Source organism: Malaya genurostris, chromosome 2 (assembly GCF_030247185.1).
Source record: "Malaya genurostris strain Urasoe2022 chromosome 2, Malgen_1.1, whole genome shotgun sequence".
Lineage (NCBI taxonomy): Eukaryota > Metazoa > Arthropoda > Insecta > Diptera > Culicidae > Malaya > Malaya genurostris.
The window spans coordinates 131828722-131847028 of record NC_080571.1 but is presented as its reverse complement, the minus strand read 5'-3'; the positions used below and the strand labels follow the sequence as shown (position 1 = coordinate 131847028).

General features: G+C 40.2%; 1 protein-coding gene across 1 annotated transcript; it reads left to right on the top strand.

The window, feature by feature from the left end:
• Nucleotides 1-2238: 2238 nt before the first annotated feature.
• LOC131428832 (uncharacterized) lies at nt 2239-10941 on the top strand. Its single transcript, XM_058592876.1, has 4 exons — nt 2239-2266; nt 8514-9380; nt 9442-10835; nt 10894-10941. The coding sequence occupies exons 1-4, from the start codon at nt 2239-2241 to the stop codon at nt 10939-10941; spliced, it is 2337 nt and encodes a 778-aa protein (XP_058448859.1).
• The last annotated feature ends 7366 nt before the right edge of the window (nt 10942-18307 follow it).

Here is an 18307-nt window from a genome sequence, read left to right as displayed (position 1 = left end):
GGATCGAAACTGCCACTCCTGCCAGTAACCTTCGTTTACTGGAGCGCACAGGCGAGCTGTTGGCCATCAAACGAGAGAGCGCCGCGATCGCTGTTGATGCGCGCTTGCAGGCGTATTCAACGTGCTTGCTGAAACTGAGTTTGTCGTCAAGCATCACACCCAATTGCTTCAGTGATCTCTTGGAGGGGATCATGCAATCTTCGGCATGTACCAACGCCTCCTGTTCCGATTTGCGGTTGTTTACCACCATCACTTCTGTTTTGTGGTGCGCGAGTTGCAGTTTCCTGCTACGCAGCCAGTCCTCCACCAAGCAGATTGAGTGTGATGCACTCAGTTCGACCTCTTCGATGGATTCGCCGTAGACTGTCAGCGTGACGTCGTCCGCGAACCCGACTATCTTGACACCCGGAGGGAGCCTCAACCTCAGTACTCCATCGTACATTATATTCCACAGGATCGGGCCCAAGATAGATCCCTGTGGTACTCCAGCCGTGAATGGAGTGCTACGTGTGCCTTCGTCGGTCTCGTAGAGCAATACTCGGTTCTGGAAGTAGCTTTCCAGAATCTTGTACTGCCCTTCCGGTACTCCTAGTCGAAGTAGGGAATCAGCAATGTCTGCCCAGCAAGCACTATTGAACGCGTTCTTGACGTCTAGCGTTACTACCGCACAGTAGCGGATCCCTCGTCGTTTGCGCTGTATAGCTACCTCCGCCGTGGTTACCACCAATGTTATGGCGTCCACCGTCGACCTGCCTCTGCGGAACCCGTACTGTTGACCGGACAGTCCTCCTGCCTCCTCTATGAACGGGGCTAGCCTGTTGAGGATGATTTTCTCAAGGAGCTTACCCACAGTGTTTATCAGACTGATTGGTCTATACGCCGAAGGATCCCCTGGGGGTTTCCCAGGTTTCGGTAATAGTACCAACCTTTGTCTTTTCCAAATGTCTGGGAACATACGCTCGTCCAGACATCTCTGTATGACCTCCCTGAACATGTCCGGTTTTGTCATTATAGCCGCCTTTAGAGCCACGTTCGGGATACCGTCTGGCCCCGGGGCTTTCTTTGTATCGAGTGATCTCGCCGCAGTGAGCAACTCCTCGTTCGTCACCATTACGACTTCATTCGCTGGTAGCGGAGCTGGCTGCCAGGGGGGCGTATCGTGGTGGGGAAAGAGAACCGTTATGATTTCCTTCAACCTCGCCGGACTACGTTCAGGGGGTGCTAGCGCCTGGATTTCTCCTGCGCGAATTCAATAATCGCGTCGAGTTGATCTATGACCGCTGTCATACTCGGCTTGATTATTTCCTTCCCTTGCTCCTGGGACTCAGGCTGGTTCGCTGGTTTGACATGGACATTGCTGTCACTCGTCTCCTCAGCTACTGCCTCGCTCTCCTCTCTCGCACCCGTTCTGGATGGAGATCTCCTCAAACCCCCTCTTGCGAAAAGGTTTACCTCCTTACTCGACGTCGATGTTGTTGATGTAAAGCTCATTTTATATGGGTCCCCCTTATGGCTACCGTCAAACCCAGCCGAAAGTAGTCGCTATCATGATCCCATGGTTACCTATGCGGTGCAGTGAGGCCATGCGAGGGTTGGCTTTACGCTCAGAGCCGGATCAGCGCAAATCAGGAAAAGGGCATCTGAACCTACTTCCACCCAGTCATCCCAACCGGGTGGCTGAAAGTGAGACGGCGTGCCATAAGGCCTGCCACGGTTTTATGGGACGGAAGGCAGCTGCGACATTAGCCTACTCGCCATTTCAAGCCGGTTCCACCCTGCTTTACTGAAGGAGTAGAATACCGCAGCTGTCAGCCCTAGTTTCTCTATATATTCCGATCTACCGTATCGTATCCATGGATGGTATGGTAGCCAGTATGCCATAGTTAACATCGAGTGTTAGATGACGAATGATGGCTGCTGCTATACTCACTCTCTCTTTTATGTCGTTTCACTGTTTCCCGTTCTGCGAACAGGAAAGGAATTCTAACAAGAGGGACGTCTCTACACCGTTACCAGTAGCAGGTATAAAATGAAATGTGATGTGAGAAAGAGCGTCATTTAAGTTAAAGCAGCTACTCTGAACATACGACACACCGTCAGCTAGATGACACCGAAAACCGGAAAAAAGGCAGATTTGTACCGTCACTAGCACATTCAATTACGAACGGCAATGCGAAAGCGAATGTGATGATGTTGAACACATCTTTATACTAGTATGGGGTCGTGTGAAACTATGCCATGCGATACAGGGTTGACATATATACAGGTTAATCTGTATTATTTTTATTATTATTATTATTATCATTATTATTATTTTTATTATTATTATTATTATTATTATTATTATTATTATTATTATTATTATTATTATTATTATTATTATTATTTTTATTATTATTATTGTTATTAATATTATTGTTATTATTATTATTGTTATTATTATTATTATTGTTATTATTATTATTATTATTATTATTATTATTATTATTATTATTATTATTATTATTATTATTATTATTATTATTATTATTATTATTATTATTATTATTATTATTATTATTATTATTATTATTATTATTATTATTATTACTATTATTATAATTATTATTAAAATGACTTGCATACCGAAGATTTTCGATACATTTCAGACCAGGGCATTGCAATTGTTTCGTACTGAAATTCCGAGAAGAATCAGATATCTTTGATGAAGTTCAATAAAAATAAACTACAAATTTGTCGTACCTAGCCTCCTATATTAGCAAATTGAAAAAGGAATGGTTTCAAGTTTGGAATATATAGCTGTAGAATAGTAGCTGTTTAATGCAACTAATCTGTACATTAAAGTAGGTGCATCGCTTCAAACTCCATTAGTGAAAAAGGGGAAAGCTTGCACAATTCATACAATCAATCAACTAACTAATATTCGGAAAAAAAATTTTATTTAAAAAAATATTTTATTCAGGCCTATTTGCGTACAAGCTTTACGTGGCCGATTTAGCTGAGTTTTTAGATAAAATTTTGTTGTATTGGATCTCGTTGTCACCCTTTTTCTAGGGGGAGAGGAGCTTCCATTTTCCTCCTGCAAGGATTGAGGGGCAGTTTGTTCGTGGTTCGTCTCGTCATCCATTGCCGTGGTATTGTTGTTTATTTCGTTGCTAGTTGCTGTAGATGCGCCTTGTTGTACATTGTTTGCAGTTTCTGGTTGGTTGGATGGTAAGCTGTTAACTGCAGCTGGTGTACGTTGGATGGTTTCGTTGAAGGGGATACTTCCCTGTTGTTGGTGACTGTCACAGGTGTACTGGGGTTGCTTGGGGTTGATGTGAAGGAAGCACCGTTGTCCTTGGGTATAGTTGTCTCCTTGTCCGTTTTATCACATGGCTTACCGTAGTGAACAGCTTTTTGGCAATATTGGACTGTGGCCATCTGATTGTCATAGGTAACAAGTGATTTGCCCGGTATTCTTGTATCCTGACTGAATGTCACATAAGAAGGTATAGGCCTCCTCAAGCGCATGCGTAACAAACGTACGCCATTTAGAATACCGGGGAAAAAATTCTTCCACTTTTCTTTTTCGATAGAGAGATTCTCTCCGTTTTGGGACATGGTATGGTGTACTTTGTTCTATAGGGGTTACGTTGGATGGTTTCGTTGAAGGGGATACTTCCCTGTTGTTGGTGACTGTCACAGGTGTACTGGGGTTGCTTGGGGTTGATGTGAAGGAAGCACCGTTGTCCTTGGGTATAGTTGTCTCCTTGTCCGTTTTATCACATGGCTTACCGTAGTGAACAGCTTTTTGGCAATATTGGCATGTGGCCATCTGATTGTCATAGGTAACAAGTGATTTGCACGGTATCCTTGTATCCTGACTGAATGTCACATAAGAAGGTATAGGCTCCCACAAGCGCATGCGTAACAAACGTATGCCATTCAGAATACCGGGGAAAAAATTCTTCCACATTCCTTTTTCGATAGAAAGAATCTCTCCGTATTGGGACATGGTATGGCGAATTTAAGGATCGATGACGCTTGAGGGAAGATCATGCACACGCACTTCTATAGCACCATCTTCCATATATACTGGAATGTTGTACTTGATATTTTCATGCTCCACATAGTGCACATTATTATTGTTTTTAGCGAATTGAATTGCATTAAACTCTTTATAGAACTGGATATAAACAACATTATTGGTCTTATTGCATTGAAGTAAATGCACACGTTTAATGTCAAGATGCATTTGCTCCTTAAGCAAACCTTCAAGTTCTCGTATCGAAGGTCGAATTTGGCACTGTCTGAAGTCAACAATAATTGTATTCTTTCGTACCGACGGTAGCTTTTGTTCGTTTGGTTCACTCATTTTCGAGGTCTATTGTTCACTACACAATACTGTACTTGGTTTCTTCTGTCCCCAACATAAGCGGTTTTGTTTTATCGACTGACTTGGATAAGATGTAAACCCGAACTGTCAGGTCTTTTGAAAGTGTAAGGAGATTTAATTTTTTAAGTATTTCTAGCTATCCCAGGTAACTTCGTCCCTTTGAAAATTCATATCTGGGTTCAAATTATTTCACTCTAAATCTGTTATATTAATTATTAAAACTCAGTATTTTGTTTGAGTTAATCTAATAATGCTCAATTAGTTTTCACTTTCTTTTTTCTCACACATAGCCATACATTTTTTTTTTGGAATAGTCGATTGGTGCGCAGCAGGTGGCTAATGTTACAAATGTTACGTCAATTTGAGGTCAACATTTTATGTGGTGTCTTTTTTGTAGGACAAATTCATAATTCAGTGTTGTTCTATAGAAAAATATACATACTGATTTTGTCAGCTGTGTCAACGGTGATAATTTGACATTTTTGTTTTCCCGAACGACATTTAAGCGCATTGCGTCTGACTAATCGATACAGCCAGACCTTTTTCGTTTTTTACCATCAATTTTATATATTTAAAATTTATCTATCGAATTGAGGTTTCAGGTAGCTTCCTAAAATTTTATTGGCTATCGATCTATGCAATTTGCAATATAGACAGTGTCCTTGAAAAGGACGAAATACGGCTGGTTCGGAATATTACCCTCGGTCTGACTAATGGTATCTGGCTGGACCCCATACTTTTTGTATAGAAAGACATATAATATAATATATGTTTATGATTTTTTTAATTGGTTTTGTTGTATTTCTCCATTCTAACCTCTTTTAAAATCACAGCGCACATATACAAGTGTTTATTCATGAACATACAAACGTGTGTTCTTACTTTTGCGTTCTTTCTATTCTATTATTAGCATTCTTTGACCATTCACTGCTGAACATAGTGTGTAAATGGACACTTGACCTGAGAAAATGGTACAGAAACACACATACGTCTGAGTATTTATTTTGCGAGTGCTTTTTTACTATTGACTGCTAGATTAATCATATCTGAGTCTTAGTTTACGAATGAAGGTAGAACGCATAGGACACGAGTGTCAGTAAACATATCATTTACGCTCCTATTTGTTTGATTGTTCGAATTTATACTTTTTCATATGAATTAATGAATGATTATTCTACTAAACGCTCAAACGCTGATAAATTAATTCCCATAGTGAGTTTTAGAATCCTAGATAGTGTTTCGCAATTATTTTCCTATTTTTCAAATTTATATCTGTTGATAGTGAAGTTTTAAAATTGCATTTTTTATGTCATCATGATCGGTCGAGTCTCATACACAACACCGCAATTTTTTAACAACATGTAGGATGTGATGGCATTGGCGGCCTATGGTATTTGCAAAGAACTCGACGATACAACAAAAATAATGCAAGATACACTTTTCTCCATTCTTTGTCTACAACTCTAGTTTTGCCGAACATTGAAAATCGAATGAATAATGTTCATAAAATCAAACATGTTGTGGTTCATTTGTCTATTGAAACTTTTACCGGTAAATCAATTAACGTTCCATTGAATGCTGTGGCTAATCGTACAAGCGTCGGTGCCGAAACATATCTTCCGGTTCCGAAATTATAGGACGATGAGTGTCGAAACGTTCAAATTCAAAATGATGTTGTAATGTCACTCATAAAATAAAAAATCTCGTAATCCCACACGTTGCTATTGATTTTCACACCGTCATTTAGAGCGACGAAGGGGAAAATTCTTCTAGATTTGGCATAAAGCTTGCTTCATTTAGAATTGGAACAAACTTTTGCCCATATTGTGGCGCTCCTGGTGGACGGATTGGGAGTTCTTGGCGCCCACGTGTCGGAAATTTTGTCTGCTTCACGTATGATTTTTGACATTCCGCAAATCGACTGTATTTTGTAAACAATCAACATGAAAGCCGAAAGAAGGGAAAAAATTGTGCACAGTTATTTAGAAAATCCATTATGGTCTGCATCTAGACTAGCTAAACAGCTGAAATTGCCCAAAACAAAACGTATGGCGCGTGATCAAACGGTATAAGGAAACATTGACGACGATTTGGAAGCCTCAAGCCAATCGTCGGAGTGGAACGGTCGACCGGAAACTGCGTGGTAAGATTTTGAAGACGATTAAGAGGAATCCTAATCTGTCGGACCGTGATTTGGCCAGAAAATTCGGTGCTGTCCATAGTACCGTGAGGAGAACTCGACTCCGGGAAGGAATCAAGACGTATCGAGCTAGCAAACAGCCAAATCGAATCATAAAACAGAATAGTGTGGTCAAAATTCGTTCTTGGAAACTATATGACCAGGTGCTGACCAAGTTCGACGGGTGTCTTCTGATGGACGATGAAACCTATGCCAAGGCTGACTTCGGGCAAATCCCAGGTCAAAAATTTTACTTGGTAACGGCTCGGAGGGATGTTCTAGCCAAATTTAAATTTGTTTTTGACGACAAATTTGCAAGAAAATTTTTGATTTGGCAGGGCATTTGCAGCTGTGGCAAAAAAACGAAAATTTTTGTTACAAATAAGACAATTCCATCGGAGCTATACCAAAAAGAGTGTCTCCAAAAACTATTTTGCCGTTCATTCGATCCCACGACCATCCCGTAATGTTATGGCCAAATTTGGCAAGCTGTCATTACAACAAAGTCGTTCAAGAATGGTATGCAAAGATAGGGGTCCAGTTTGTTCCGGAAAACCTTAACCCACCCAACTGCCCCTATTGAGAAATATTGGGCAATCACGAAGAGGAGACTCAATGCAAAGGGAAAGGTTGCCAAAGACATCAATCAGATGACGACCTGGTGGAATAGGATAGCTAAAACGATGGACGAAGAAGGTGTGCGCCGCCTAATGAGCCGTGTTCCTGGATAAATTCGAGAATTCCTTCGAAACCGTGACGAATAATTTTATCCGTATTTTTTCTTAAAAGTATGAATAAAACGCTACATTTGTATAAAAAAGATCTTGAATTCAATAATAAATAACTGAAATACAGGCAATTGTCTTTGTTCCAATTCTATCTGAAGCAAGCTTTAAAACTGATTCAATTTGTAGGCTATATAAGTTACTTACTAAACGAACCGACTTTGGCTTTACTGGTTTCAAGTTCCCGGTTCCTGAACTATCAAAAGTAGTGGTCAAAAAGTTTGAAACGAGACTCACTCAATTTGCTCAGAGATGATTTAATTGATTTCCACAAAAAATCTCAAAAAATTTAATATAGTCTCATAGATGGCTGTTTATTTTTATCTGGGTCCGATTTCCGGTTCCAGAACTATAGGGTAAAATGTGTTTAGAACTATAGGGTAAAGTTCATTTAGAGCGACGATATAAAATAAAGAAAAATTCTTATTAACTTGACATAACTGTTTACAATTTGAAAAGGTTATATTAGTTTATACTCAAAGAAATTTTTTTATTTTATTCAAGATTGAAAAAAAAATTTTTCATTGAATCCACTGGTGATGTTTTTGAAAGTATTAGTAATATGAGAACTAGGTAAATTGAAAGAGGTTATTTTTCGAAAATCGGCCGTGCTATTTTTGGAGTAATTTCAAATCAATCGTTGTAATTGGAAATTATCATGAAAAAGCGCTTCATTTTCTTTGCCACTATTGCATCTACTGTCCACTGTCACGTCCAGGCCCGTGCGCAGGAATCATTCACGGAAGGGTTCAAAAGGTGGGAAAGGCGCAAAAATTTGAAAGAAAAGTGCGTCATCCACAATACTCACACTGTTGAGCAAGTTATATATATATATATATATATATATATATATATATATATATATATATATATATATATATATATATATATATATATATATATATATATATATATATATATATATATATATAAAATCGTTTTAAGTATTTCCTAAGCAGTTTGGAGTTTTCCTTCTTATATGGGGGCTCAAATCGGAATGTTGAGCTACTAGAAGCTCTTCTGTGGATTGGAAAGTTCAATAAATCATCTAAAAGTAAAATCTCGATAGATGATTGCAAGATGGCCGACCGCATCGCAAAGTTATGTGAAAATTTCACAAAAGTTGGTTTGATGCGAGAGTGCGAAAGACGGAGAATATCTTCGGAAGGAGACAAAAAAACGATGGCAGAAAGAATTGTTTCTCACGACAACGATGCGAACGATGAATGTCTGTGTGCCAACGACGAGGCACCCGATAATAATCATCCGGAGAAGCAATCCGAAGTCGACGCAGCTGATGAAAGCGACGCAGCCGATGCTACCGACGATGACGGTAACGAAGAACAGTCCAACGATGAAGGAGCGGAAACCGCCAGCAACAGATCCGACGACGATGAGAAGAATAATGACAATGATAACGAAGAACGGGGGGCATCTACCCCGAGATTGCGAAAACAACTGCCGCGAAAACCGTATTCGTTTCGTGATGTCGAAGAAAGCATCGAATCTTTCGGAGCCGAAGATGGTCAAGATGTTAAGTTATGGATGAAACAATTTGAGTCTATCTCAAATATAGCGCGTTGGAACGACGAAGAAAAGCTGATCATGTGCCGCAAAAAGTTAACGAATACAGCAAGACGATTTGTATTTGCGCAACGAAACTTTAGTTCATTTGTCAGTCTGAAAAACGCTTTAATGGCAGAGTTCTCCCCGGTTATACGAGCGAGTGACGTACACCGTAAACTGGCAGCACGAAAAAAGAATTCGATCGAGTCCATTCACGACTACATATACGAAATGCAGCGAATCGCTCTGCCAATACAGCTGGATGAACCAAGCATATGCGAATACGTGATTGATGGAATTACCGACGATGAATTTTATCGGGCTATCCTATACGAAGCGCAGACCATTAAGCACTTGAAAGAAAAGCTGTTAAACTATGAGAAAGTGCAAAGGAAATCCTATAAGAAATCCCGATCAGATGATGGGCACCTTAAGCGGAAGGAACAACGGAAATTGGAGCAGAAAAAGGAGAGTGAAAAAAAATGACACAAAACGACATTGCTTTAACTGCGGTGAATCTACACACGTCGCAGGCGAATGTCCGCAGAAAAGTAACGGGCCGAAATGTTTTAACTGTAACACGTATGGGCATCTGTCAAAGGAGTGTCAGAAAAAAAACGACAAAAAGTCTAATAAAAAGCAGACAGCAACGGTTAACGTTCTGAAAACAGTAAACAATTTGAAGCCGTATGTAAACGTTCAAATACATGATTTGGACATCCGTGCTTTTGTTGATACTGGTAGCGAACTGTCTCTGGTACGACTAGATTTGTGGTTAAAGTTCGAAAAAAGCGGCGAAAAGTTACAAAAATCTGGCCAGAAAGTCCGTGGCTACGGCGGTGATGTTAGCGTTGTGTGTGGTGAAGCTATTTTGAGAATGCTAATCGAAAATGATGAGTACGAAATTCGTGTTTATGTTGTCCCGAATAGTGCTATCGATATGCCAATGATAATCGGAATGGATTACCTTCAACGTGTCGACTATGCTATCACGCCGAGTGGTGTCCGTATTACAAAACTATCGGTTGAAGATTCTGTGACGGATGCGTGTGATGAGAAGTGGATTGGTCTCATTGAAGAATATATGAATGCAAACGAGATAACTGTACCGTACCAATATCGCGATCAGATTATGCAACTTATTGAAAATTATAAACCAGCAACCAAAGTGAAGGCGACAAATGAATTACAAATCAGATTAACAAACAACGATATAGTGTGTGAGAATCCGCGACGTCTCGCACCACTTGAAAAGGATGTTGTGAAGAAACAGGTAGATGAATGGCTACGAGACGGAATAATCCAGCCATCTGATAGCGAATATGCTAGTGCAATTGTAGTCGTTCCGAAAAAAGACGGTTCACGTCGCGTTTGTGTTGATTATCGTGAAATCAATAAAAGGATGCTCCGTGATAAGTTCCCTATGCCGAATTTGGAGGAACAAATTGATAAGTTGTCTAATGCCCGTATATTCACTACGCTGGACTTGAAAAGTTCGTATTTTCACGTACCTATTGAGCGTAACAGTCAGAAGTATACATCGTTTGTGACCAGCGAAGGCCAATATGAATTCCTGCGTGCTCCCTTCGGTCTATGCACCAGTAGAAACGCATTCGGTAGATTTATCAATACAGTATTGAAAGATTTGATTAAAGATGGCAAAGTGATTGTTTTTGTGGATGATATAATTATCCCTTCCAAAGATGAAGATGAAGGGTTAAAAATATTGAATGAAGTTCTAGAAGTCGCTGAAGCGGCTGGCTTGCAGTTTAATTGGGGTAAATGTGTCTTTTTACAACGTCGTGTTGAATACCTAGGATACACGGTATACGACGGTCGAATAGAACCAGCACCGGATAAAGTCGAGAAGTTAAAACAATTCCCGCAACCGAGAACCACGAAACAGTTACAACGTTTTTACGGATTGGCAAGTTATTTCAGAAAATTCATTAATTCGTTCGCTGAAATCACACGTCCGTTATCAGGTATGTTACGAAAAGGGAGTTGTTTTGAATTCAATGAAGAAGCTGTAGATGCGTTTAATCGTATTAAAGAGAGGTTGGCAAGTTATCCTGTGCTACGAATAGTTAGACCCGACGCTGAAACCGAAGTACATACGGATGCTAGTAAACTTGCGTTAGCTGGCATTTTGATACAACGCGCCGAAGATGACGGGAAATTTCATCCGTGCCATTTTTTCAGTCGTATCACGAACGCTGCTGAGCAGAATTACCATTCATTCGAGTTAGAAACATTAGCGGTAGTTGAATCATTGCAAAAGTTTAGATGTTATTTACTGGGTTGCAAGTTTAAAATTGTTACTGATTGCCGCGCATTCAAAGATACGATGATGAAACGTAAGATGAACGCACGCGTAGCACGATGGGTCGTTACACTTGCCGAATTTGAATATGAAGTCGTACATCGCTCAGGAGGAAAGATGTCCCATGTTGATGCGCTGTCCCGCGCTGATGTGCTTATCGTAGCAACTTCCGTAACTGCGCAAATGCGTACTGCTCAAGAAGATGATGAGAAGGTTAAGGCGATTAAAGCAGCTGTTGTAGGAAATGGTTCATTCAAAAACTACACTGTGAGTAATGGCGTGCTCTACGATGGTGAAGGTGATGCCAAGCGTATATATGTACCCGAGTCCATGGAATCGGCGATGATTCGATCTGCGCATGAGAAGGGTCATTTCGGTGTGAAGAAAACCAAACAACGACTTGAATCAGATTACTTTATTCCTGGAATAGAAGATAAGATTAAACGATGCATTGCCACGTGTGTTCCCTGCATTGTCGGCGAAAGGAAGAGGGGAAAAATTGAGGGCGAACTTCATCCGATTCCAAAAGGAGATGCTCCTTTGGACACGTTCCATGTAGACCATCTGGGACCGATGCCTTCGACAAAAAAATCGTACAACTACATTTTAACAGTTATCGATGCCTTCACGAAGTACGTTTGGTTATTTCCAACAAAAACTACTGCAGCAGACGAGACGATTAAAAAGCTGAAATTAATCTCTGATAATTTTGGCAATCCAAGAAGAATCATTAGCGATAGAGGATCAGCGTTTACGTCCGGAATGTTCACCAAATACTGTAATGACGAAGAAATAGAACTACATACTATCGTGACCGGTGTACCCCGAGGCAATGGGCAGGTGGAGCGCGTCCATCGCGTGATCATTCCGATGCTCACCAAGCTATCCTCTCCGAGATCCGATGAGTGGTTCAAACATGTAGGCGAAGTACAAAAGTGTCTAAATAGCAGTTGGCAACGAGCAATTGAGACAACTCCTTTTCAACTGTTACTTGGTGTTAAAATGCGCACAAAAGGAGATGAATTGTTACACGAATTGTTGCAACGTGAAATCCGTAACGAATTTGAGCGAGAGCGTAGCGCTTTGCGCACCATGGCACATGCAAGTATTAATAAGATGCAAGAGGAGAATCGGAGGTTCTACAATCTTCGTAGAAAACCAACAGAGAGGTACAAAGTCGGCGATACCGTGGCCATACCGAAAACTCAGTTCGGTGTAGGACAAAAGGAGAAGCCAAAGTTTTACGGACCATACGAAATCATAAAAGTTTTAGAGAATGATCGGTACGAAGTACGAAAACTCGACGAAGATGCTGAAGGACCGAGAGTAACTTCGACTGCTGGAGACCATATGAAACCATGGACACTTCCGGGTCGGAAGTAATGTCAGGAAGGGCCGTGTGGGACGATAGAAAGACCCCTCGATGAAATGAAAGAAAAATCAGTTCTATATTATCACTCGCACTGAACGCATCGTCGCGTATTACTGTACATTAAATTTGTTTTAAAAAAAATCGTTTTAAGTATTTCCTAAGCAGTTTGGAGTTTTCCTTCTTATATATATATATATATATATATATATATATATATATATATATATATATATATATATATATATATATATATATATATATATATATATATATATATATATACGAGGTCTGTTCAAAAAGTTCCTGGAATTTTTTATTTGCGCGCGTCTGGAGGATCAGGAATCAGAACAAATTGGCTCAAATGGCACGTTCCCCTTGATATTTGGAGATTTGTGCCTTGCCATCAATTTGTTTTTAGCATCATTTTCCCGATATATAAGAGGGAAGGATTGAAAGGAAATGGTAAGGGTTGGACTAGGAGGATGGGAAAAATTGACGACACAAAAACACATAAAAGCAGAAGTAAATTCTGCACCCCTAAGGGATGCCGGACAATCTGCTGAGGATCACATTTAGTGAAAGCAGAAGTAAATTCTGAACCTCTACGAGGTCCCGAACAGTCCGCTGTTAATAAAACCTCCAACCCCCGAGAGGATTTGAAGATCTTACAAAAGCGACACCATTCTGCACTCCCGGAAGAATGCAGAACGATTCGCAGTATGTACGAGCAGAAGTAAATTCGGCACCCCCTAAAAGATGCCAAACAATCTGCTAAACCCTATTTAAGGTAAATACAGAAGGGATTCATTCACTCCAGGAAGAACGATGAACCCTTCTGACTATAGCTCCTTACCACATTGGGTAAGAAACGAGAGAATATCCTTCAATTTTAGCTCCGCATACACAGACTCAACCATGTATGGAGAACCAAAAACCCGGATACGTAGCTGCGTCAATGCGGGACAGTTACATATCAGATGATATGAAGTACCATAATCGCATTCACACAAATCACACGAATAATACTCAGCACGTTGAATAGTAGCCATGTGATAATTGAGTTTGCAATGTCCAGTCAGAGCTCTGACCAGAATACTGCAATGATGCTTGGAGAAATGCAGTAGACACTTTGACATTTTCAGATTTAAATCTGGTAGAAATGCTTTTGTCTGAGCGCAAGTTTGCAAGCTGCGCCAGTAGCTGGCATGTTTGGATGCAGCCCAAGAACGAATCTTGTGCTTTATCCAACTAGTTGAAAGTGGTAAAGCTGGTTCAGGACCAACGAAATCATTCGTTGCACCAGCTCTAGCCAACTCATCAGCCCATTCATTTCCAGTAATACCAGAATGGCCGGGTACCCATAAGAAGTAAACAGCATTTGAAATGCTGAGGTCTTCAATTTGAGTTCGACATGCGATCACTAGATTCGACCGTGAGTCATTCGAACTGAGTGCTTTTAAGGCTGCCTGACTGTCGGAACAAAAATAAATTCGCTTACCACAGATCCTCTGCTGAAGTGCCGATTGTACTCCACACAGAATCGCGTAGATTTCTGCTTGAAACACAGTACAGTATCTACCAAGTGAATGAGACTGCTCCAGCCTCATTTCACGACAGTAGACACCAGCACCAGCACGACCATTCAACAGAGAACCGTCCGTATAACAAACTATGTGTTCATCAAGTTGTCGTTCCAGACAACCAGACAACCATTCCTCACGAAAAGGATAGCTCACATTGAATGTTTTGAAAGGAAAACTGCATGTGAGAGTTAGGTCACTAGGAGCGAGTAAATACTCATCCCACGTAACCATTTGAGACCACAAGCGAGTGTGGCTGGTAGCATAATCTAATGGGTTACTGTTCCAAAGCCCTGTAACCTTAAGACGATATGAACAAGATAATGCTTCTTGTTTTAGGAACACATGTAGTGGTTTAATGCACAGTAGCGCCTCTAGAGCAGCAGTAGGAGTTGTCGTGAATGCTCCTGTCATCGCCATTAGGACCATCCTTTGGAGATGATTTAGCTTTGACTGAACTGTCGCGACTTCTCCTTTCTGCCACCATACAAGACATCCATATGCTAAAATTGGTCTAACAATAGTTGTGTAGATCCAATGAATATATCTGGGTTTGAGTCCCCATGATTTTCCAAAAGCTCGTCTACATTGGCCGAAAGCCATGCAAGCTCTTTTAATTCTGAAGTCAATGTGAGCAGACCAATTCAGTTTTGAGTCAAGAATAACCCCGACGTATTTAACTTGTTCGACCACAGTGACCTCTGAACCAAAGAACTGCAACGGACGAGCTCCTGTGATTATCCTACGATGAGTGAAAAGCACCATTGATGTTTTGCCCGGATTTACAGATAATCCAACCTGACAACACCATTGTTCAACAGATCGCAGGGCTTGCTGCATTAAATCAAAGAGAGTGTTAATGCTTATACCGGTCATCAATATATGATAATCGTCGGCAAAACCATAAGTCGGAAATCCAAGGTTATTAAGTTTCCTTAACAAACCATCAGCGACAAGGTTCCATAAAAGTGGGGATAGTACACCACCTTGAGGACACCCACAGACACTTAGCTTTCTAATCTCTGCTTGCCGAAGCGATGAACAAAGAAGTCGATTGCTAAGCATTGCGTGTATCCAATTTGTGATACTTGAAGGTATGCCATGACCACGGGCTGCTTCCAGAATTGAATTGAAAGACACGTTATCAAAGGCACCTTCAATATCTAGGAAAACTCCCAAGCAAGATTGCTTTTGTGAGAAAGCTTTTTCAATGTTATACACAACATCATGTAACAGGGTTGTAGTGGACTTTCCACGCTGGTAAGCATGTTGCATTCCATGTAGCGGATGCAGGCCCAAACTAACATTTCTGATATAGTGATCGACTATGCGTTCCACTGTTTTAAGAAGAAATGAGCTTAGACTGATAGGCCTGAAACTCTTCGCTTCCTCATAAGTGTCGCGACCGCCTTTGGGAATAAATTTGACAATTATTTCCTGCCAGGCTCTTGGAATATATCCTGTCGCAAGACTAAAAGTAAGTATTTTCTTCAAAACATGTTTGAAATGTTCATACCCTTTCTGCAGTAACACTGGGAAAACTCCATCCTTTCCAGGAGACTTGTACGGAGCAAAACTCTCAACTGCCCATTTGACCGATTCAATCGTCACAACGCTTCGAGCAAGGGCCCAAGAATCGTAACTACCTGAAAAAGTCTCGGGAAGAGCTGTCGGTGATGGATCCATACATCCTGGAAAGTGAGTGTTAAAAAGATAGTGAAGTACATCACCTTCATCAGACAAGTGTTCACCATCTGAAGTTCTTAAGAAACTGACATTAAAGTCCTTAGACTTCGAAAGTAACTTATTTAATCTGCTAGCCTCGTTGAGACTAGAGACATTTGTGCAGAGGCTTTTCCAACCACTTCGCTCAGACGATCGAAGAGCATTTTTGTAAGCCCTTCGAGCCAACACGAATGCCTCCGACCCATTTCTGCGACGGTGGTTCCAAGCTCTTCTGCATAGTTTCCTTAGTCTAGCAAGTTCAGCATTCCACCAAGGAGTTCCTCTAGTAGCTCGCACAATCCGAAGTGGACAAGCCTCTTCATATGCTGCAACTATGAGTGAGTTTGTCTCGTCGACAACATTTTCCAAATCAATTGGGGTTTCAATTGTTGGTTGGTACCCGTAAAATCTAGTCGCCAAGCCCTCTTCATAGAGGTCCCAGTTTGTAGATTTGGGATTACGATATGTGATAATATCAAATTTAACGTTTGAATGATCAAAGAATATGTACTTATGATCAGACAACGAAGGTTCGAGCTCATCGGAGACGAGCCAATTCACCAACTCATGCGCAATTCTATCAGAGCAGAGAGTTACGTGCAAAACCTCCTCTCTGCCAGATCTCGCAAAAGTTGGACGGTTTCCTGCATTGACTATGTGCAGGTTTGTACTGCTCACAAATTCCATCATATCAGAGCCTCTCGAATTTATATCTGTGCTGCCCCAAATGATATGGTGAGCATTTATGTCACTGCCGATTACAAGCGGTGAATCACTTTTGCAGCAGTATGATACAACCTTTTTGAAGTCATCGCTTGGCGAAGGTTGGTTATGCGGCAAATATGCCGAACAATAGACATATTTCCTGTCTATGCCATCAGTAGTCATACCAACTGTGACAGCACAAATATCCCGAGTTGTGAGCTCCGATATAAGAGAGACATCGAGAGCACTATTTGCAAGTATGCATGCTCGAGGCATTTCACGTGGATTAGTCATTCCGGTCTTGTTAAAGGCAACAAAGACTGGGTTTAACAATTTTCCAACGTAGAAGTTTCCCTTTTGGAAATATGGTTCTTGAACCAAAGCTAAAGAAGCTTTACCTTCTTGCAGAAGTCTGGATAGATTCATAGTTGCTGTACGTTTATGCTGGAGATTGATTTGTGCTACTCTAACCATTATCAATTAAAGTAACGAACACTCCACCTCCAGCACTTACCGTACAACAACTACAAGAAACCAAATATATTGGCTTATAATCGCCTATAGCGAACCATGTAAGGATTTTTTTAAATGTTTTAATCATTTAAATCCCACGAGTTGCGAAGAAAGAAGTCGTCCACTGTGCCAGAGCTTCGCTTAACACAGTAAGGGAAAATCCCAAGATATTCCGTTCACGACTGCATTGTTTAACCTCCTGCAGCCATTCAGCCATCGGCACGGAAATACACCTTGACTTAGGAGTTCCTATTTTTGTGGCCTTTTACGACATGGAACAGGAAACCAGTGGATCAATTCTTGGTAAAAAATAATTCCGCCGGATGCCACACGGCTTACCTGTTTGGTGGACTTATACCACCGGTACAGGTGGACCGTAGCGTTATTCTTAGCCAGTTGGGAAACCGCTACCGACACTACACGGCTATCTAGGCTGCTCAGAGAGGGAAATTGACATTGATGGTCAACTTCCATGGATGGCCGAGCAGCCGACAAATATATATATATATATATATATATATATATATATATATATATATATATATATATATATATATATATATATATATATATATTTATATATATATATATATATATATATATATATATATATATATATATATATATATATATATATATATATATATATATATATATATATATATATATATATATATATATATATATATATATATATATATATATATATATATATATATATATATATATATATATATATATATATATATATATATATATATATATATATACGAGGTCTGTTCAAAAAGTCCCTGGAATTTTTTATTTGCGCGCGTCTGGAGAGTCCGGTGGTCAAATTTTTTTTATTGTGTTGGTACATATGTCCCTAATGTATGGTCAAATTTTCAGCTGTATTCATTGTTTACATTCTGTCTTGTAGCGGCTGGTGTAGACGTGTTTTTTTGAGCTCGGCGATTTTTGTTAGTTTAAACAATGGAAGAATTGAAAAGTCAAAGAATTTGTATTAAATTTTGCGTGAAAAATGAAATAAAGTGCAACCAAGTGTGCGAAATGTTACAGAGAGCCTACGGTAAGTCTGCTATGAAAAAAAAACAAGTGTTTACGAGTGGTATAAGCGTTTCGAAGATGGCCGCGAAGACGTTGAAGACGACGAACGCTCGTCGACCCAGCACGTCAATAAT